Genomic DNA, 21880 nt, shown 5'->3' with positions numbered 1-21880 from the left:
CACTTGCAGCCCTCCAATTCGACTTGGGTGGGGTTTCGCTGACTCATCACGAAAGTGGGTTTGACTTGGCGCAAATCACGTGCAGTTTATTATTCGTGATGACGCTTGTTGGCAACCGATCGGAGAAGCATGGCTCTGGCAGAAAATGGTCCGAATGGATTGCCCACCCTGGCTGGAGAAGTCAGTGATGGTCTTTGACTTTCGTTTGGGTTTAGGGGTATCGAAAAGTCCAACATTATGGCCCAAACCAGAGCTTTAGGTGGTAATTTTTTTTTCGTGTTTTCCTTTTATCTTATTGCGTAAGTTTCTATAGCTGATGTAATTTGTCAAAATATTTATCTGTTTTTTTATTTCCATGTATACGTTGGCCATGAAAACTTTCAACTGGTGGTCAGGTCGTTTTATGAGTTTTTTTTTCCCTCGCAACATCATTTTCTACTTCCCATACCCACAACAGTAGGTAGTATTGCTATTTTATATGGACTCACCCCAATTCAGTTCTGCACCGCCGTGAGAACAATGTCACACGAACGGGCAAATGAGGTTACCCGCGTGGTTCTGGACGAGTTTTCAAAATTACCAAAAAAGCGAAAACCCCCAATCCGCGGCAATGGCGTGCCTGAATGGGTTCCGCTCAGTGGGATAGTAGCCAAGGGGTCTGATCCAGCATCGCCCTTTCAGTGCTTATCTCTTGCGTAAGCTAAGCCGCAAATTATTTGATGCCATAGCAAGCAGAGGATCTAACCATGAATAAACACATCAAGAACTGGCATGAAGTGCCTTCCGGCCAACAAGATGTCACAAGCTAACGGAGTTATTCTCCACGACTGGCATGCCGAGATACTTGCCATCAGAGCTTTCAACCATTTTGTCCTGGAAGAATGCAGGGCCGTTGCGCTGGGGAAACGGCCATCCGAGTACATACGCCCTAGGAGCGATCTGGAACTCGAGGAGGCTGAAGCTGCAGAGGCACAAGGAATGGGTTGGAACAGGCAACCGTATGCGTGGAGGGACGATGTGAGCCTCTACATGTACTGCTCAGAATCACCATGTAAGTTCAAATATCATGGGCGGATAGTTGAAAAAATTTCAGATGATATTGACTTTCCCATCAGGTGGCGATGCATCTATGGAGCTGATAATGGCAGCCCAAGAAGACGCCTCACCGTGGGACTTTTGGGATCCTCCAGTTTCTGACTCGGCAACAACAACACCACCTTCCCTTTCATCCCAAGAGCACATGACAAAGAAACCTACAACTGAAATCCCTAACCTGCCCGGCCGCGCCTATTTTTCCCAACTCGGCGTGGTTCGGCGGAAACCTGCCCGCGGCGACGCGCCAAGGACGCTCTCCAAGTCTTGCTCGGACAAAATCGCCCTGAAGCAGTGTACATCGCTTCTATCATCACTGACCTCGCTGCTCGTCTCCCCCAAGAATGTCTACCTCCGAAACGTGATACTGCCAGAGTCGCGATATTCCAGCGAGGGATGTGCACGAGCCTTCTCCGCCACCCTGGGCATAGGAAGGATGAGCCCCTTGCTGACGAGTGATTCGTGGCCCGGCGGATACGGGTTCCATCCGTTCGCGGTCGAGACGACCAAGAAGGAGTTTGAATACTCCAAACGGACGGTCACGGCGCGGGCAGAGGCCGCAGGCATCTCCACCACGGGGGACAACATCGCGTCAAGCCCGCTCGCCGTGACGTGGTCGCGCAACGGACTCGAGGAGAGCACTATTAATGGAGTGCTCCAGGGCCGAAAGCAGCTGGATAGGCGCGGGGGCAGTAAGCTCTGTAGGCTGAGGATGTGGGGTCTCGCGCTCGAGGTTTCTGTGCTGGTCGGAGCGGGCGGTGCCCTCGCCGTGCAGAAGCTCCTGGGCAGCGGCACATATGCCGAGGTTAAAAAAGGAGATTTGCTGACGCCTAGGAGGCTGGTCAAGACCCGTGCTAGGGAAGAGGCCTTGAGGGGATGGGTGCCAAACGTTGGAGACGACACATTCGGATCCGCGATAGAAAAGCCAAAACCCAAGATACCACGAATACCTACATCGTAGAGGTACACATAATTCATATCTAGAGCCCATGACGCAATTTGGGCAACGCTCATTCAACCCACCAGTATCACCGATAAGGCTGGTTCTAGATGAGGTTGGCCAGTGGTTACGAAATTGGAAATACTCCTAAACCATCTGCATTCAAGGGGATCGGCAGACAGCCGCACTGCTTTCCACACGTCATCATCACGAGGCATGCAACAGCCTTACCAGTGCAGACTACTGTCAAGGACTGGTTCCATGTTTCTGTTATTTCTGGGTCGTCAGGACGGAACGACACAAGGAGTAAGGTCATTCCTGGCCTTTGCTCCGCTCCTCAAAGAGAAGATAACCGAGACTTTTGCTTGCTCAATAAATCCATTGATCCGAACACGCCAGTTGCCCCCGCCCAAAATAGCACCAGAAGATTGACCCATATCGCGCATGAAAAAAAAAAGTATGTTGCTTTCATTTTTTGATTTGATGTCAAGAGGGTTGGCCGTAGTCTATTTCTTACTCGACCTTGTCCTCGAAGTTCTCGCCAGCAACCAGATCGGGGATGTCGTCATCATCAGCCTCCTTGTCGCCATCAGCCTTCTGCATGTTCTGGTAGCTCTCAGCAAGCTTGCGGAGAGAGGCGAGCGAGTCAGGGCCAAGCTGGTTAAGGATGCCAGGGACGAGCTCTGTCAACTCCTTGTCCTCACCGTTGCCGTAGATGGCGAAGGTGTTGGCGGGGACAGCAGCGTGGACTGTGGTGACAGGCTCATGTGTTAGTGGGGTTGTTTCATAACTGGTATGCCACAAGGCAGCCCATCTTTGGTCGTAACCAGAAGGTAGACCTTGCCAAAGCGACGTCAACTAGGGATTCATCTCACCCTTAGGAGCAGCGAAGTGGATGACGTTGCCGTCGCTCTTGAACATGTTGACCTCCTCAATGGCCTGAATGGGTTGGACATTGAGCTTCTTGAGGGTCTGCTGGAGCTTCTTGTCATCACCACCGGACCGTGCGGGCGCACGCTTCATCTTCCTCCGGGGAGTTCCCTTGCCACTAGATCATCGCAATGCCAATATGGCGCCTTGTTAGCCGTCGGTTCGTCTTGTCGTGTTGCCCTCGCGAAGACTATTTCCCCTCATCTCCACCAGATCCACCGCCAGTCTTCCGCACTGAAAATCGACCATTTTGCCCTGTCGTACAAGCCGGGAGTTGGTCGTTCGCACAAGAGCGCAACGTCTTCCTGCGAGAATCGATCGAGGCTTGGGAAAAGAAAAAGTTGACAAGAACGTACCCTATAATATCCGAGTCAGTATATTGACCGCATCGCACTCCAGGCTATTTGTACGGCACCACTCACCAATGCGTGCGCTCGCACCGAGCTTCTTGAGGCGCTCCTGGACGTCGGCCATGATTGCGATTTGTGTTTTCTAGAAAGAACGGGCGAGGATATGGACTATCGTGGTGTGGGCGGAAAAGATCGATGGCTGTCTCGCGGGACCCTTGCAATAATCAGTAAAACTTGTGGTCACAAAGGTCTGCGGGAGGGCCTGCCCCCCAGTGGTGTGTTTGCTTTGCAGCACGTCCCGCCGAAATGTCAGGCCGCAACAAAAAAAAAAAAAAAACCACCAAAGGAAAATTGGACCTTACCCCGAATTATTGCATAAACCCTGTGGTATCCTCTCTTGTAAAAGATGGATAGGGCCCGTCTGATAGCTTCTTTTCTGCGCTGGTCAAGGTGGTGGCTGACTTGGGTATCGAAAGCTCGCTGGGAATTTGTGCGCCGCCAAGCTAATTTTCGCTTGTGCAAAATCCATTTTCCGTGAAAGGTCATCGACATGTCTTGGCACGGAAGCTGCTGCACGGACCCTCCCCGCCTTTCTGTGACGTCCAGTTAGATTGAGTCTTCCGACCAATGCCCCACGCGCTGGTCCCAGCATATCATGCCAACCGCGCGCGTATTGTCTTCAGAGAGACGGGTGAAGTACATGAAGTTGATAGACAGTTTACACTTGTTACATGTTATGACTGAAAATTTTATCAAATTCACAGAGCAGAAATGTTAGATTTACATTATTTTACAGGATCAGTTAAGGGACTTCCTCCCTGCTAAAATATTTAATACACGTACACTGCTTTTCCCCGATGTACCATTGAAAGGTGAATGCCCATGTCTGCGGTATCTCACATATATGATCTTACATCGATTTTGAGCGACATAAAATGCGTCCCTGTTACCTAGTAGGCGGTAGCCCAGCCTCTTTCCTCATCTGTTCAATCTTTTCGTGCTCCTCTTGTTGCAACCGCGCATACTCAGCTGCTGCATTCGCGCTCGCCATCTGTTTGGCAAGTTTTTCCTTCCTTTCGGCCTCGATCTGCTGAGTGATCCAGACTGTTCGAAGCGGTAAGCATCCCCAGGTCAGTGATTCAGACCACTATAGTAGCAAGATGGGGCATTCCCATAACTCTGCGTTATGCCTTTTCTTTTTAGTATAACTCACTATTCTTATCCGACTTTGCGGATTTCTTGAGTTCCGTGACAAAGTCGTCGTACTCCTTCTGTCGCTCATACCGGCTCTCGAGGGCCCTCTTTTGCAAGTCTGGGTTATATCTTTTGAAGAGCTCCTCCTCAGTCGGGGAAATGTACATGACCAAGGCTGGACCTCCGACAGCAATGCCAGCGCCGCTTTGCAGATCAACTAGGTTAGCCATGGGTTTACGGTATATGTGCAGTGTTGCAGCAAATGAAGAGATTTTCTTACCCTAGAATCATCTTGAACCATAGCTTATAGTTTGGTCCTTTGGGTGCCATTGTGAATATTTGTATTGAATTACACGATTCAGTCCTTTGAACCGTGGCGAGTTCACTTTGAGGATGAGGTTATCGCCTGGAAGGTACTCAATCCGCCCTAGCTACGGTTTCGCTGTGACGTCTTCTCCGCGAGATGATTCTCATTGGTGCACAGCTCAGCCATATGGGATTTAATTCCAGCCACATCCAAGACGTGGCGGCCCAAAGCAAGGTACCGAAATTATTTCATCACGTGAGAGCCCCTCCTATGAATTGATTTTTAGAATCCAGGTAAGAGTCGGGTCAGTCTTGCTCCGCTCGGTGTCCTAAGGAGGCAGCCAAACAGCTCTGGTTCATGTCAGTATTTACAGAGTACAGTATCCCAAAATCAGTCTGCTTATTATAGGAGGCGATCAAGTAACACATGGAACATTCTCCCGGCCACGCCGTACCTCTTCAGACCTGACATTCACAAAAACCCGTACACCTGACTGCATTGATGAAGTCCCTGGCTTCTCCTTGCTCACCCCCATAAGCCAATGCTTGGTCGTGGCCAAAAATAAGATTGGATAGATCAGCAACCCTCCCCCGAATAAAACCTGTTTTCTGAACGATGGAGTCCACGTCAATATTCCACTCTACAGGTGGGCTGAATGACGGAAGTTTCCTATATTGTAGTATCTCCGAGCTTGCAAATACCGGTAGAAAAGTGGCAGAATCGATGAAGATCGCAGACCCTTTTACAAACCTGACCCTCAACGAACCCCTAATTTTTACCTACTTGGCAATGGGTGGGAACCGGCCCGGAATCTTTGTTGTCCAATATTGCCTTGCCCGTGTGCTAACCTTACACCGTACCACGCAAATAGATGCAGTAGTGCTCGCCGTTTTTCAGGGTTCAAGCCCATTCATTGCTTGCCGTAAATTAGTAAGTAGCAATGGTTGATTTGCCGTTTACGTTGTTACCGAAATAGCGAGCCTGCCGCCCTATGTACCGGGCGCTGACTTCATACTTCGGAGCACTGTATACAGAGAAACCTAATGCATTCATTACCCAATGGGCCCCATTGCACTAGTTTGGCACATTCCACTGTGGATGCACAAAGCCGGCAGTTGATCGTTGAACAATCACTTTCAAGTTGCATGGCGCGCTTATTGTAGTGCCTCAAGTGATGTCGGCCCTGCGCCCTATCCTTGGAGGTGGCGCGCACTAGCACCAATTTTGGTCAGTTTCCGAGCCGATGCACAATAGAGACGTAAGTAATAAGCTTCAAAAGTAATTAACAGGAGACGATGCAGTTCCCGCAATTGTAGAAAGGTAGATGAATTAATTCGCTTGTCTTGACTGCTGTCTGTTTACTACAGTGTTAACTGCGGTTAGGACCAGGTCAGGGCAATGACTTGTTTACCTAACGGAAGGATGTGGGCAGACCGTTTTCTTTGATTGTGAATCCGTTTTGCTAACACTGTTGAACAACTCATCGAGAACCATTGTGCTCCATCTCCCTTCCATTCCGAAATCCGTACTCCTTTTTTGCGCCTTCATATTCCTTCAAAGGGTTAATATTGTGCCACATTGCGCTACGAGCAGCTTAGAGCTAGCGCTTTCACAATGGTGTAGCAAGGTGCTGTTATTTGGTCATTTCTCGTTAATTTAAAACCAAAACCAACCCCCCTTTTGACTTGTTAGTCTGGACCTTCGACCAAAAGGCCCTACTTCCAAGACAAACCGAGGGATTTTGGACTGGTCATGAATATCTGTGAGCGGCGAACAAGGAAGGCTCTTCAGTGGAACGAACGGATGCACTACTGAGACGAGACACAGTCGCGTGCGATGCCCAGACCGCATAACATTGTAGGCGCCGGCATTGAGCTAACTGACTGGCGCGGGTATCCCGGAGGCCATCTTCCTGCACCACTTAAGCTGAAAGACTTCGGTCATGTTGAGTGCGGTGAAGTAAGCCCAAGGCTTACCCATGTCGATTTTCTTTCTATCCGTTTTGTATTCTGGCCATGTGAAAGGCCGTATATTCCCTCGACCTTTTGGAGAACCAGGCACCTTAAATGAGCAATAATAAAAAAATAATATTTAGTGTTACTAGAAATGAAAACAAGATATGTGTCCAGCTGATTCTCCTACTTGATGCAATAGGTGGTAAGCTGTGTTATCCGTTTGCCGTGTGTCTCTGTACTGCCCTCTCAAGTTCTGCATGAAAGACGGCAAGGTCGGATATGAAGAAAAAGGCTGTGCCTTACGTGGTTTGGTTGTACTGTAAACGGGGTCTGGTAACGTAACGGGCCCAAAAATTGAACGGTCAGTGGAGACAAACATTCGGCCGTTCCTGGACTGATGGGCCCTGTTTGAATACGAGGACCACCCAACTCTGCACTGTGAGAGGCCACTGAACGGTCACGCATGCCACGAGCCCACGGAGCCATGGGCAACGTAGGCCCCACACCACACCTCCCACACCAAAAGCAACGCTTCTAGGTCGATTCGACTTTTTCCAGGCTCATATTACTTCCAGGACAGCCCTTCGCTCATTACGGCTCACCGTCCATTCCACTCGTTAACATTTTCATCTGTCATTACTGCTGTAGTTCTTATCGCTACGGCCGCCATTTAGTTCTCACGATTGCCAGCATATTTTCAACAGGAGGCGAAACGTGATTGATTTCTCCGATCGTTTTACAGTCAGTCAATCACCAACGAAGACATCGAAACCTCGGACTGCTGCGTCACGCGAGACTAGCAGTTTAACCACGATCGACACCCACTCAGTCAACCGGATCTGACGGTCACGGACTGTCTACCTTATCCGTCGTAAATTGGCTTTTACGACCTCTTCTTGATCGACATATTGTTTCTTCGTTCAAACAAGCCTAAAGTCAAACACCATGCATTCCACGCAACTTATTCAGGTCCTGGCGGTGGCCTTGACAACATTCTCTGTCGCCCACGCATCTATCGCTGGTCCTCAGGCGCCGAGAATACCACAATTTCATGAGATTGTGAAGAGGCAATCCGGGTCAGAATCCAGTTCTTCGGCGAGCCCAACAAGGTCCTCGTCTACCTCATCGGCTAGGCCTACGTCAACCTCGACTACTTCGTCAACAACTAGCCGCGAGACAAGCACAGCTCCTGCTCCGACTACTCCTAACACACCAACACCGACCTCGACAACACCCGGTCCAACTACGCCTACTCAGTCTTCGTCGGCGCCATCCACAACTTCTCAACAACAAAATACGACACCCGCACCATCGGAGAGCTCAGTCACGTCTAGAACTACTTATACGACTGTCATCACCACCACCAACAGCGATGGCTCGATTTCCACCCAGACCAGCCAGATCGTCCAGGAAACTACTGTGCCCAGCACTAACAACAACGATAACAAGGGTATGGACGAGAAGCAGCGCAATACTATCATCGGAGCTGTCGTCGGTGGTGTCGGTGGTGCTATCGTCTTGGCCGTTATTGGTCTGGTTGCCTGGCGTATCTGGGGCCGTAAGAAGAACCAGGAGGAGGTTGACAACTCTTTTGGGACCTCTGCATACAACGTCGCTGAAAAGCCCGAACCGGTTGCTGGTTCGACCAACAGCCGTACGCCTTTCCAGAGCACTCTGGAGAGCTACCACGCGCCCACTCAGGTCAACACGGCCTCCAACTTCTAAAAAAAAACACAAAAAAAAAGTCATCGACGAGCGGTTAGCAGCAAGCACTGCGATCGCGGAGAAGCTAGCAATCAGTACGTCAGTGTTTTTACCGAAACACTGCCTACAGGTGAAATGATACGATACCCCTGTGTATAGAATTTCTACCGGAGCTCATTTCATCACTCATTGTCGATAAACGCCGATTTACAAGTCAGAACCCTACACACAAAAAGAGAGTTGATACTCTCGTATTCTAGTTTGCATGGTTGCGGCAGCATCGCGGGATATTTCACTTTTCATAATCTGTTTAAATGGCGAGAATAGCTTCGGTGTACATTTTTTTTCTTTTCCTTCAAACAAGAATTTATGGGCTTAGTTCCCCGCAAAACAATATGCAAATCGCTCATGCGGCGCGTGTGCTCAACTTGGTTCATCTTTGAACACATTGGACTTGTTTTCATGTTAGCAATCTATTTCATACATGTCTCTGGATGCCTCGGACAAGGTGGATTGGAAGATGGTGGGACGCTCTCGTAAGCAATGACTATTGGAGAGTCTTGATTGCGCGAGTCCGGATGAGTTGGGTGTGTTGTATCTGCCCCTTTCTGTTATTATTCATTTAATATCAACCGTCATAGTTTACGGACTTTTACTTCAGCTTTTTAGTTAAAGAAAAAAAATCTTTCTAGATGAACGGAAAAACAAAATAAACTATAACCAGTTTTCTCGATTCGTAGCTTGCAAAACAGAAATCCCGTGGCTACAGGGAAAAAACTTGGGGGTCTTATACTCGGCACGGTCTCAAGTTCGTTTCATGTGGTGGAGTGATTCAGACGAAAGGAAGGGGACTTTGGATGGCAGCGTTCGACATTCATTTTAAACTTCTACACTCTCTCTGCCACTATAATTCCATTGTCAAAAGCCTTATTTTAGTATTTGAAGCGTCACTGTTTGCGATAATTATTTTGGTGATTTTTGACTGCGAACACTAGTCGCTAGTGGCCCAACGAACCCATCCCGAGACACGATACCTCGAAAAGAACCGAACGAAAACCCCCCCAAGAGTCACGACAAAAACCAAAGAACATGTTCACCACTCGACTCATATCTGCAACAGCAGTTCTCATGGCGCTGGTTGCAGGACCTCTCGCGGCATCATTACACCTCGCCGGAGGCGACTTCAGAATGGGCGTCATTTACCCGCGGCAACAAGTGACATCGCTGCATTTTTTTGACAAGGCGTTGGGCGGCGCTAAAGCACAGGATGTAAGCCTAATATGCGAATGGAGTATTGATGGCATGCATGGAAATGCGATAAGATCTCGATGATCTCTGTGGCTGACTTTTTGCCCGTCTCTTGAAATAGATAACGCAGTCCAGTGACGAGAAGAGGCCTTTCCAAGTAGGCGATGATACTTTTGTAAGATTTCTCCTGTCTTGCGTGCCATCATGCATGGCTGAAAACTTTACTTCTTTCCCACGGATGTGGCTGACCCGCGAACGACGACTTTCTTGACGATACAGACCGACTTCAAATCCGCGGCTGACAGGTCCTGCGACAACCAAAAGAATTCGTGTGCTGAGCTGTCAAACAACAAGAAGATCGACTCGAGCGTGAACGAGTGCGACCAACAAAACACAGAGTGCAAGTCGGCAGCGGCGACGGCAACACAGACGGCCTTTAACTCACTGGTCAGCTCCAATGCAGAGTTCGACTTTTTCTGCGACTTGTGAGACACGGCGGTGCGGGTGTCTCCTATACTTCACCATTCCCTACCGGTTATAAACTTCTTGGTTAAGGCCAACCCGCAGGATGATCCTTTCAATGCGAAAGGATTGTTACGATTCTATAATATTTCTCTTGGAGGTTACGATATAAACGCATTGAGAGCAAGCGGCATTTTGTGGCGCCGGACAGACATTGTTGCTTAGTTTGGAGTTTTGTTCAAAAAAACATTCCAAACTTCCATTCATGTATACCCTACTTTATAATCTTGTTATTTTATTTATTCTTTTCTTTTGTGGCGACGTTGACCTATAAATCAGTCAGCAAACGTCAAGACTCTAGACTACCTAGTTACCTTTTTAGTTACCTGAAAAGGTAACTAAGTAGAATAGACTACGCCAGAACTACAGCTAGACCAGACGAGAGCTGGAAAATGATACGACCATGTAAAAAATAAAAAGAGATCGCGCCCCGACCGTTGAAACCTGTGGTAATGGCCGTTTCCTCCAAAGGTCTACACGATTTTAGAACGACGCAACGCCGTGGTGCCGTGCACTCGAGAAATTCGTACCGATGGTGTGGAACCACGTCGCTGTCGTAGTGGACGCCAATTGAATTGAGGGTTTCCGGACTTAAAAAGGTTCGTTCACAAGACCCTGGGGACCAACCAGGACCATGCCTCTACAGTTTGCCAATTGGTTGCGGGAGAATGCAGGGGGGACACGATTGGACCATGTGGGATTGCGATGGAGTTTATTTTTGAGTAGCAGAGGTTGGGAGAAGAAAAGTCAGCGGGACAAGAGAGACACGTAAGACACGTCAACAACCGGAACCAGCAAAAAAAAAAAAAAAAAAAAAAAAAAAAAAAAAAAAAGACGAAAAGAAGAAGTAAAGAAACAGAAAAATCGTTAACCCCTGGTCTTCCCGGGCTTTTGCCCAAGACAAAGAAAGACTTTTTTCTCCCCCTAAAAACTGAGCCAGACACAGCACACATCATCAACAGTAGTTAATATCCAGACATTTTTGAACAGCGCATGGGATAATAAATCAAAAGGGGTTGAACGGGGCGGCTTTGGGACTGGGCGGCCATCAAATGCCCGCACGGTAATGAGCGCGAAATTTGGGGACAAAATGAATTGCACTGGAAGGGTGTCCACATTGTGCCTGCGGGTGGGGCCATGCCAAATCTGCAGGGAACCGTTTAGCGTGTTCGCTGGAAAATAACGATGCTGGGTTCTCAATGCTCGAGGTTCATTCATCTTGGCCACCTCACTCGAACAAGCCCTTTTTTTTTTTTGTCCTTCGCGTCGCTCGTAGACGACTCTCGTCAGCCTCAAGACCCAACGTTCGGACTCTTGAAGATTCGACTGGCAGCCGACGCTATTTCCTCTGTTTTCTTTCGACGAGGAGGTGCTGCCAGCTGTAGACCTTATGTCTTCGATAGTCCCGAGGTTTTTTGTTATACATTTTTAATGTCGCTCCTTTAATGCCTTATTTCTTGCCTGTCCTCACCCTCTTCGCGACCAAGGATCTTCCTTTTTTGCCGACTCAAGCGTGACGGTCTGCCAATCTGGTCACCAACCAGAACAAACAGGAACATTTGACCTACCTAGACCTTCCATAGGGTCATCGGTCAGGATCGTTGGTGTTACAGGTTAGTAACGACGCGTGAATTGAGATCCAGCTGCAGGCGATTCTAGCTTCGCCTGCACTGAATCTCGGTACGGTGAGTTACAGTCTTTGACTGCACCTTTTGTGCTGAGCTCGTTTTTGCCTGCCTCTCTCGTCCACTAGAAAGCCTCGGGTGCAGCCCAATGCATGATGCCCATTGCTTGGCTTGGGACGCATGAGCACACAAAATAGTGATCAGGATCTGACATACTTTCCTGCCCTGCAGCTTCTAGTCAAAACTGTCTTCGCCAAAGATACAGTCTCCTCCTGGAGCTACAGCCCAGGACAATACGAGAGACCACAGGGCCCTCCCCTCGTCCTCGCCGACATCACCCGCCGTATCGACCACCTCAACCGCTGACGGCGACGGTTCCCCCATCCTACCGCCTCTTCAAGCACCAAGACTGCCAGACCGTGTGCAGCAGCTGCTGAGGACACCGCCACGCAGCAGGGGTGAAGACAGAAATTACGTGACCACAAGCTGGGGCTCGCCTTACCCCAAGTCCGAGACTTCGGACCGTCTGAGCAGTCTGAGTAGCGCCTCCTCGGCAGATTCCTCACCCGGACATCACTTGGAAATCCAGACGCCGTTCCTGAGACTGCCACCATCATTCGCGGAGGAGTCTCCCACGGAACAGAATCAGCCGTCCTTCGTGAGCGCTGCGATCCTTGCCAATAGAGCCCGTCGGCCAGCGAGAGGTCTTACAGAAGACTGGATCCGTCAACACACCGCAGCAGGTGACGGGAGTGCCGAAGCACGACATTGGCTCAGTGACGGTGCCGGAGATAGCGAGAACTCTTCACTGAGCGGATCTATCTCTGGTGAGGAAGCCGCGTGGTTCGACGAAAGCGATTTGAAAACGCCAAGGGCCACAACTAGTGCGCCCCGTTTTCCGAGAACACACCAGAAGTATCCTAGAACACGGTCTAGTAACGAGACCTTGAAGCAAGCAGACGTGCATCACTTGTCCAGGGTAACATCCGCAACGATGGCTTCCGAAAGCGAATCCATTAGCCCTGACGGGATGATGGCAACAAATATCACAGAAAAGGCTCTGCCCGAGCCGCCGTCAACGCCCAAGTTGCCAGAGGCAACCATGATGAACGGAATTGGGAGCAGTCCACTTGTTGAAAAAAGACTACCGCAAACCCCTAAGAAATCACCGACGAAACAGCTGCCGCCAGCGACACCTAGACTTAAGAAGAAGGTGCCTTGGAAGGGAAAGAACATTATGATTCTTCTGCCCCGCGATGCTGATAGAGGCAAGCCTGGCCACGCACCAATGCCACTGAATGAGCAAGATGTGGCAGGTATCATGAAATCTTGGGAGGAACTTGGTTACAGCACAAAAGGATTCCACTTGGACGACACCTTGGGATTTATCGAGACTGGCAATCAGTCGCAAAGCCGTAGGGAGTGGCCTACTTGGGAAGATCTCGCCAGTGACCGGGAACAGCGCAACTATAAAGTAACGTTGCCTGACTTGAATGGTGAGTTTAACGCTTGATACGCATACACTAGAATTGCTGAACTTTCAAATACTAATGGCCCTAATCGTCCAGCCTGGAAATCTTATGTGGAGGAGTTGCAAGAGGCAAAACTACGAGCCCTTGGTGTCTCTTTTGGTGATGATGACCCTCCATCATCGGTTTCACCGGCACCCATCAGTCGCCAACCATCTGTGACGCATTATCCACCACTTCCCTTCTCGCCACCCCTGCCAACGTCTTCGGCGGCAAGCAATGGAGGATTTCCCTTTCCGGCATCTTTCTTGGGATCGGGTGCGCCAAGCCCTGGCATTCCATCCGTGCCGTCCCCAGTATCTTTCAATGGCAGGTTCCCTCGCCAATCTATCTCGATACCTGCAGGAGCCTTCCATATGAATGGAGGTCTTCCTAGTCCGCATGGTTATTCTCCCCAGTCGATGTTCCATCACGGGCATGCCAGAGGTGGATCGCCGTCTTTGGCCAATCTTAGCTCAATGATGTCGCCCACCTCACCGTTCCAGCCCGATCATTATGTCCCGCCTATGCACACACGCCATCAGTCGATGCAGTACCCAATGCTTGGTCATCAAGTGTTCCAAGGTGCTCGTGCTTCGCCTCGCCTCCAGGAGCTACGCGAAGACGACGAAGAGCCTGAAGAGCGGCCACCAATTAAGCCACTTGATGTGGACTTGGGCTCTATCAATAAGACCGGTGAGACCTTGCAGGGCGAGATCGATGCGGCCGAGTTCGACGGGGCGACGCAAGGTGCAGAGTATCATCTTGAAGAGCAGATGCGTTCGCAGCTCGAACACGACGAGGATTACAGCCCCCACAAAGAAGCGGACGACATGGCGCCTACAATCGAGGCCGGTCTCGCTCAGCACGCTAGGGGGCCATCTGTGCAGTTTGCCCCGCAAGTTGAACGTTTCCGGGAAGACGGGACAGATGGCGGAGTTCTTCATCACCCACAGCCTCACAGCAGAGGACACTCGCTTTCTCAGAAATACTTTCAAGAACCTGAGGGCGACAGCACGGATGATGGTGGATCTAAATCTCAGGAAGTCACATCCGCAAGCGGGAGTGTTCCTCTTCCAGTCCAGAACATGGAATTCGAATTTGGAGACGCGTCGCAGAAACATCAATCAAACTTCTCCATGGCTAGCAACCCCTGGAGTGAGGCGGGATCTGTCAAATCCCACGCCTCCCGCAGGCTTGGCCATAAGAGCCAGGCTTCACTGTCCGGCCTCAACGTGGAGGCTCCAGAATTCAAGTTTAACCCGGGTGGCAGCTTTCAGCCTTCTCAGTTCAGCTTCACGAGCGATTCTTTCCAGCCTACCACTGTGTTCCAGGCTGGAACCCCGACCAGTGCACCAAAGGTGCCGCTCTCTGCCGACTCGAGCACATTCAGCTTCGGCTCATCCAATATTAATGCGACCGCCCCAGTGTTCTCGCCTGGCCAGAGCGATTTCAACTTCTCGGCGTCTGGTCCCAAATTCCGTCCCGACGCGCCAACCTTTACGCCGCTGCACTCATTCACAAACTCGCTCACAAGTCCACCTCTGTCTGGCAACGAAGGCCCCGGAGGCAATATTGGTGGCTCCATCTTCGGAACCATCGAACTTAGTGCATCCGACATTATCAAAGCGCCCAAGAAGACCAAGGCTATCCCGATCGTACGACCCCAGAGTCGCGACAAGGCCCAAGAGGAAGAATCTCAATATGACGAAGAAGGCAGGGTTGTTGATGATACTCGTACCAAACGAGCGAAGGCTCGTTCGGACGATGGTCATGATGTTCCTCTTTTCGCCGAGCCTACGGCGCCGACTCCCATGACAGAGGCCCAACCAGAGGATCTTCCTCAGTCCGATAACATCCATGTCGATGTAAAATCTGGAGACGAGAACGGCGCTGACACAACCGTCTCCTCTGCGTTCTCTGACAGCCTGAACGCAAAGGCAGCCAACAGCCCGCCGCCCTTGGTGCCACCGCAGACCAGTTCTCTGAACTGGACTCCTTTCGAGTTCAAGCCTCAAGTCGATGTTCAGGCATTCAACTCTGCCAGGCCATTCGGCGATGACGCAGGCTTTAAGAGGCAGCACAAGAAAACTCTATCTGCCACTGCTCAGCCTTTCATCCCATCAGGCTTCATGTTCTCAGGGTCCGAGGCCGACACACCAAAGGCCGAGGCTGATGAAGCAACCGCAGACGAGGCTACTGCAGACGAAACCGAACAAGAGACTGTTGATGAGCCAGAAGCTCATGTTACAGACAGCGACAATGCGGAGGAGGAGACTCTGGAGGAAGCAGTGGAGGCGGAGCCAGCTGTTACTTCAGAACTGTCAAATGGGACGGCGGATATCGATACGGTCCAGCCCGTAGCTGCTCCCACGCCTCCGGCTGTCAAGAAGGGATTGTCAGCATCACGATACGCCGCTTCGCCTTCTCCCCCGCCTCAGCGCAAGGTTTCTGGCTTGTCTGCTTCACGCTACGCTGCGTCGCCTCCACCGGCTTCCGAAGAGGATAATGTGAAGGATCAAATTCGTGTCCCGACCGAGCGTGGCCAGCCTCTGCTTATTACGCCACCGGCAGTTGAAGATTTACGTAACAAGGTTGAGCCCCCTGAGCAGACACCAGCCAGTGAACGCGCCGGTGCCACCTTTGAGGAGATTGACGACATCATGCGGTACATCAACAATGACCCATCGCACGGAGTCAACAGGACAATTGATTCCGCCCAATGGCACCAACCCAGTCCCAAGCGACACATTTCTCTTGCTGCGGTTACCAACAATTCACCTCTCCATCTTGCTCCTCATGAGGTGTTCCGCAGCGATGCTCCTAGCCCGAGCCCAGCACGTCACCGCCTCGAGTCTGTCGACGCTCAACAGCCTATTCTCTCCACTGAGCTGGAGGATCCGTTCGTCGATCAACCAACTGGGTCGCAGTTCTCTGGCTCGAACATTCACCATCTTCAAGGCAGCGAGACCGCCCCAGATAGTGACTGGGAGAGGGCTTTCAGCGATGAACAGCACGAGAAGCTGGAATCGAGGGTCAACTTCTTCGATGGCCATGTTAATGAAGTTGTTGGCAGGCTACTAGCCAGCCGCCTCCGGCCTCTGGAGAAGGCACTGGACAGTATTCAGCATGCCGTTTCGGGGAGGCGGCCCACATCTAGCAGGATGGACCGCCGCAGCGCATCTGTTGACATACAGCACAGCGATGCTGATGATGAAGATGAAGAGGTGCCTGCTGTTAGACGCTCAATGAGTCCACGCCGCGACCGGCGCCTTGACCAAATACGCACTGCCGTTATGGAGGCTCTTGCTATTCAACAGCGGAACACTCTCCCAGTCCCTCCTAAGACTGAGTCTGACGGGGAGATGTCCGAAGTTAGGAAGGCCATTGAGGAGATGAGGGAGCAGTTCGGAAAATCACTTCACCTCGACTTCCGTGGCGAAGATCTTCGGAACATTGTTGAGGACGCGGTCGAGCGTCGCATGGTACCTACGCCACAGCCTGTCGCCGTCAAGGGTCAGGAGGATCTTAGTGAGCAGTTCAACGAGCTCCGAGCCAAGGCTGCAGACTTGGAACAGCGTCTCCGCCTGGAGGAGTCCAAGGTCGAGACCGAGCTTGTCCTGCGTAGAAGTGCCGAGGATCGCCTTGCCGAGTGCCAGCGCAACCTTGGGATGGCTGAGACCAAGATCGAAGTTGAGATTATGAACAAGGGTGTGTTTGACCAGCGCATACACGATCTCGAGGAACGGTTGAAGCAGCAAGAGGAGAAGGTGGAGCAAGAGGCATTGGCCAGGAGAACCGCTGAGGATAGACTTGCCGAGAACCAACGTCTTCTGCGCATCTCTTCAGAAGAAGAGACAAGACTCCGCGAGGTTCTGGAAGAGAAGGAGCAGAAGATCAAATCCATCGAGGAGTCTAGAGGCAAGACGACGATGCGCCTTGCTCTGCTTGAAGCGTCTCAGACAAACAGTCAGAAGTCTCAAGCTGATAGCCAGAACAAGATCAACGCTACTGAGACTGAGCTTCGCGAAGCCCGGCAGGAAGCACGAACTTGGAAGGCTGAGGCTGAGCGCGTTAACAACATCGCAAGGCAGCAGGGTAGCGACCTGGCTCAAGTCAACGAACAGAACAAGCATCTCAAGAAGATCATTGACACGCTTGGAACTCAATTAGAGGAGAATGAGCGCATCCGTGAAAGCTGGAGGGGCAAGTTTGTTTCTCTGCAGAACGACATGACGGATGCTGCCGCCAAGATCACGGAGGACAACGCTCTTCGTATCAAGAAAGAGCAGGAGTTACTCGCCCGCCAGGAAGTCTTGGATGCGAAGCTTCAAGCCGAAGCTAGAACCCGTGAGCGTCTGGAGAGTGAACTGGAGAGGCTGGAGGCTGGTGAGCGACAGGGCATCAGGGCCGTAAACGAGTGTAAGAGACTCGACACCCTGCTCGCGGAGCTGAAGACAGAGAATCATCAACTCCAGCAGTCGTCTGTGCGGTACCAGATCGAGTTCCAAGAGGCACGCGACTCTGCCGCACGTGAGGTCCAGCGCACCCGCGACGCCATGCAGTCCCAGATTGACCAGGCCAACCACGAGGTCAACGTGGTGCGTGAGGAGCTCGAGGACCAAGTCCAGCGTGTTCGCGCACAGTTGGATCAGGTCAAGCTTGACGCAGATACTTCCAAGGCCAAATATGAGATGCTTCTTGAGGATGCGCAAGCGACGCACAAGAACGAGATGGAGGCGCTTGTTCGCAAGCACCAGGTCGAGATCGAGGATATGCAAGAACGGCACGAGCGCGTCGTCAACAATACTACGGAAGACGCGCAGCGCCTCGAACAAAACCTACTCGAGCGCCTCAGCATCTCAACCTCCAAATCCACGAACCTGCAGGAGCGAATCCAGCATCTTGAGGAGAGGCTCGAGATCGCAAAAGAGGCTGCCGCTGCAGCGGCCCGGGCAGCCAAGCTGTCGCCCGTCGCCTTGGAGCACAGCCTTCAGTCACAACCTTTGGCCGTGCCCGCGGCGGCCCGCTCCACGGATCTTCCCGAAAAGATCTCGCCCCAGGCACTACGGGAGTCAATCATGGTGCTGCAGGAGCAACTGCAGGCTCGGGAGCAGACAATCGAGGAGCTGGAGCACCAGATTTCCAAGCTCGACCCGGAAGCAGAGACCAAGATCACAAAGCGGGACGACGAAATCGTCTGGCTCCGCGAGCTGCTTGCCGTACGTCATTCCGACCTCCAAGACGTCATCGCTGCGCTCGATAGCGACGACTACGACCGAAACGCGGTCAAGGATGCCGCCATCCGGCTCAAGGCAAACCTGCAGATGGAGGAGCAGGAGCGCGAGAGGGCGATGAATGGTGGGTCTGCAATCAACCTGCCTAATATTGCTGCCTCACTTCGCGATGCCGCCACACCCAGAGTTGCTCAGGCCGTCGGTCCCCTCGCGGCCGCCTGGGGCAATTGGCGCAAGTCCCGCGAGCCGAGCAATTCTTCCTCTTCCGCGGCGGTCCGTCCGGGACACAGGTCAACGCCTTCGAGGAACAACTCGACATCGCAGAGCAATCTTTTCTCTGGACTAATGACGCCCCCGGCCTCGGGCCTGCGTCAAACACCGCAAAGCCAGCAGCAGCAACATCAGCCCACGGCTTTTTCTAGTACGGGCCGTCGCATGACTGCTCAGCAGCTGGCTAACCGGTCTAGAACCATGTCATCGTCGTCATCGGCGTCGCGCACCGCCGACAACAAGATGCTGGCCGCCCAGGGGACTCCTAGCAGGGGAGCTCCTAGGACGCCGCCGATGATGAGGCCCAGTTCGTACGATGCCGATGCTCATGCTGAGGAATTCGACGACGCTGGGTTCTATGATGATGAATAATTGGGGTATTATCACCCGCCCACATATCTAACACTTTTCCTTTGTCATGATATTTCACAACCAAAATGGGGAGTCTCTAGCGAACCTTTTTTTGTGTTCTCGCTGTATGAGGCATGATTGAGCGTCAAAGAGCAAGTTTGCGAGAGTTCGGTAGGGCAAGGAGGCGAGAGTCATTTTAGATTGATACCCGGTTCTTTCTCCATCCCTGACATAATGTTTTTACCAGATCCAGAAGATTGACTTATATACCCACCGGTAAAGGAGATCTGGGCACTAATCTTTTTTCCCCTCTTTTTTTTTCTTTGGTCAATATCCGGCGCAGAGTCATTCTTGTTTTGCTGGAGAGTCGTTCTTTTGTTTTTATCTGTTTTTCCTGTCACTCCTTTTATAGGTTTTAGATGTATTGCTCTGCATGCGTCAATTCTTGTGCATTTATTTAGCTTCTTGATACCATCCTTGGGACTTACATGAGGATACGATCCTTTTATATCAATTCTTGCCATTTAATTTTTTTTTTTTCCGCACCCGACGCCCACTTGTGTATCTAGTGCTCTTTGTTTGCAAGGTCATGGTGATCGCGAGTGGTGGCATTGACAGTTTATCATTACAGTCGTGGTGTCTATCCGCTATAGAATGTTACAAGGCCTAATCATATACAAGAAAAAATAGTAAATTTACATGCTTCATGCCGTCATCTCATTGCAGCTCCTAGACAGGGCGTCGTGCTGATCCTTCGAACAAACCCTTCCCTTGGTAAGCGCTATACATCTTTCGTCTGTCTACATCAGGGGTATCAAAATGGCTGCGGATCAGATTTATCTCCGAGGTTGATCGGAGCCAAGCAGCCGGCGCTTGGGGTGTCGCTTTTTTTTTTTTTTTTTTTTTTTTTTTTTTTTTTTTTTTTTTTTTTTTTTTTTGCAATCTCTTAGCGTCTGACAACCGCGGTAGGCGGAACAGACACAGGCTGGTCGGCTAGTCAACTCGAGGCCTGTCCTTGGCAGCCGCCGTATAAGGTGGCGGGGGCGGGCCGTAGTAGTCAGCACTGGAGCCGAGGGCGGCCGATGCCGGCTGCACGGGCATGATGGAGTCGGGATCCGAGCTCCGGTGGCTCATGCTGGGCGCGGCAGCGTCGTTGCGGTAGCCGTCGTCGTCAGCGTGGGTGTACGAGTCCCCGACGACGGGCGAGGACGGGATCCCCCTCAGGGCCTCGTTCTCCTCCCTCAGCTGTTCGTCGCGCTCGTCGCGCTTCTTCCTGTGACGGCCGATGCAGATTACGAGCAGCAGGATGGCCACAAACACACCGACCACGATGAGCACGATGGCCCAGACCGGTAGGGTGCTACCACCGCCGCCGCCACCTCCTCCGCTAACGCCGCCGCCGTAATATCCCCGGTTGGCGCTGTTGTTGTTGCTGCTCCAGCTCTTGCTGGACGACGACCGTGACGAGCCGCTGGAGCTGCGGCTGCCGCCGCTGGAACGGCCGCCGCCCTTGGGGAGGGGTGAGCGGCTCTCGAGGTAGGTGCGGACGGCGTCGATGTTGATGGCTACCATGCTAGGTTGGAATGTGTGTGTATTTGTGTGATGTAGGTATGTATGTATAGAGTGGCTGTTATATGAAGTGTGAAGTGAAATAGGCTGTTTGTGACCTTGGTGAGACTTCTTTGTGGAGTGAAAAACTCAGATGCAAAAAAAAAAAAAAAAAAAAAAAAAAAAAAAAAAAAAAAAAAAAAATAAGATATCAAGAATCCTGACAGGTGGTGACAAGCAATCACTTATAACCACCATGATGTCTAGTCTAACCTTCCCCGGGGATCTAACAGAATTGTAGGGCAGTGAGGGAGACTGGGGCCATGCTCACGCCAAGGGAATAGGCGAAGAACTCCAAGATGAGAACGGTCCAACAAGGGGGAACCGGGTCGTCGCGTAGCTGGACCAAATAGGAAAGAGAACAAGTATAATTAAAAAAAAAAAGATGAACGCAGCACACAAGGAATAGAAAATCCGACATGCCAAGCACATGCTGCCCTACGTTGGCTAGCTACATGATATTTCCTCACCTTGCAGAGAGAAAATGACGTGAAAGGCTGCAGATCGTTCTCGTCTGACATGAAGGGAGGTGGCCAGTCTTGCAAGCCAAAAAAAAAACAAAAAAACAATCAAGCTGCCTATTATTGTAACCACACTAGATAGAATACATTCCGGCTGATGGGGCGGGCGGAGATGACAATGGCCAAAGAAAAAGAGGTAAATGTCAGTGAGATGGAAAAGGCTGACCGACAATAGGCTCGGGACCGAACAGGGGGAGGAAAGAAACAAAAGAGCCAAGCTTCCCAGCGCGTGCTGCCTAGCCAGTTCGACAACACCAGCCACGCGGGAGTGGGTTTAGGCGCTACAGGAAAAAGAAGGGGGGGCTGATGCGCGAAAGAAGAAGAAAAGGGAAACCGCCTCAAAGGACCCTTGGTAGGGCTGTGTACCTGAGACCTGCCAAACTAGATCCCTGTGGCGGAGGAAGAGGGTGGGTAAAATGAGCAGCGGGAGTGGAGTGAGGTGTGCTGTCTGCGCCTTGCTTTATAAGTCAAGATTGCAACCTTGTCTTTGAAATGTGTTAGTTGGCCTCGTCCTACAT

At 51.2% G+C, this 21880-nt stretch overlaps 5 protein-coding genes across 5 annotated transcripts; 2 read left to right on the top strand and 3 right to left on the bottom strand.

Moving 5' to 3' along the window:
* Positions 1 to 519: 519 nt before the first annotated feature.
* PgNI_10688 (uncharacterized protein) lies at positions 520 to 2053 on the top strand (the record flags this gene model as incomplete). Its single annotated transcript, XM_031130661.1, has 3 exons — positions 520 to 695; positions 765 to 1051; positions 1116 to 2053. 3 exons carry the CDS (start codon positions 520 to 522, stop codon positions 2051 to 2053), a joined length of 1401 nt encoding a protein of 466 aa, XP_030980265.1.
* A 492-nt stretch (positions 2054 to 2545) lies between these two features.
* On the bottom strand, positions 2546 to 3445 carry PgNI_10687 (uncharacterized protein; the record flags this gene model as incomplete). Its single annotated transcript, XM_031130660.1, has 4 exons — positions 3385 to 3445; positions 3154 to 3319; positions 2908 to 3080; positions 2546 to 2781 (listed from the first exon to the last, which is right to left on the bottom strand). Exons 1-4 carry the CDS (start codon positions 3434 to 3436, stop codon positions 2546 to 2548), a joined length of 627 nt encoding a protein of 208 aa, XP_030980455.1. The 5' UTR covers positions 3437 to 3445.
* A 633-nt stretch (positions 3446 to 4078) lies between these two features.
* On the bottom strand, positions 4079 to 5079 carry PgNI_10686 (uncharacterized protein). Its single transcript, XM_031130659.1, has 3 exons — positions 4787 to 5079; positions 4526 to 4710; positions 4079 to 4416 (listed from the first exon to the last, which is right to left on the bottom strand). Exons 1-3 carry the CDS (start codon positions 4834 to 4836, stop codon positions 4259 to 4261), a joined length of 393 nt encoding a protein of 130 aa, XP_030980454.1. The 5' UTR covers positions 4837 to 5079; the 3' UTR covers positions 4079 to 4258.
* A 2214-nt stretch (positions 5080 to 7293) lies between these two features.
* On the top strand, positions 7294 to 20170 carry PgNI_10685 (uncharacterized protein). Its single transcript, XM_031130658.1, has 5 exons — positions 7294 to 9741; positions 9842 to 9895; positions 10000 to 10167; positions 12106 to 13363; positions 13436 to 20170. Exons 1-5 carry the CDS (start codon positions 9562 to 9564, stop codon positions 19252 to 19254), a joined length of 7479 nt encoding a protein of 2492 aa, XP_030979748.1. The 5' UTR covers positions 7294 to 9561; the 3' UTR covers positions 19255 to 20170.
* A 56-nt stretch (positions 20171 to 20226) lies between these two features.
* PgNI_10684 (uncharacterized protein) lies at positions 20227 to 20805 on the bottom strand (the record flags this gene model as incomplete). Its single annotated transcript, XM_031130657.1, has 1 exon — positions 20227 to 20805. One exon carries the CDS (start codon positions 20803 to 20805, stop codon positions 20227 to 20229), a length of 579 nt encoding a protein of 192 aa, XP_030979692.1.
* Between the last annotated feature and the right edge of the window lie 1075 nt (positions 20806 to 21880).

This window comes from Pyricularia grisea, chromosome VII (assembly GCF_004355905.1).
Source record: "Pyricularia grisea strain NI907 chromosome VII, whole genome shotgun sequence".
In the NCBI taxonomy this organism is placed as follows: Eukaryota; Fungi; Ascomycota; class Sordariomycetes; order Magnaporthales; family Pyriculariaceae; genus Pyricularia; species Pyricularia grisea.
Note: the sequence above shows the minus strand (reverse complement) of the source record. Positions and strands in the feature narration are given on the sequence as shown.

What these genes read in the sequence shown, in the direction of transcription:
- PgNI_10686 (XM_031130659.1), bottom strand. Translation starts at nt 4,836, where the DNA reads ATGGCACCCAAAGGACCAAACTATAAGCTATGGTTCAAGATGATTCTA. An exon ending in TGGTTCAAGATGATTCTAGG is followed by an intron (nt 4,711 to 4,786) that starts GTAAGAAAATCT and finishes TGATCTGCAAAG; the next exon opens with CGGCGCTGGCATTGCTGTCG. An exon ending in CGCAAAGTCGGATAAGAATA is followed by an intron (nt 4,417 to 4,525) that starts GTGAGTTATACT and finishes CGCTTCGAACAG; the next exon opens with TCTGGATCACTCAGCAGATC.
- PgNI_10685 (XM_031130658.1), top strand. Translation starts at nt 9,562, where the DNA reads ATGTTCACCACTCGACTCATATCTGCAACAGCAGTTCTCATGGCGCTG. An exon ending in AAGTAGGCGATGATACTTTT is followed by an intron (nt 9,896 to 9,999) that starts GTAAGATTTCTC and finishes TTGACGATACAG; the next exon opens with ACCGACTTCAAATCCGCGGC. An exon ending in AACGTTGCCTGACTTGAATG is followed by an intron (nt 13,364 to 13,435) that starts GTGAGTTTAACG and finishes CTAATCGTCCAG; the next exon opens with CCTGGAAATCTTATGTGGAG.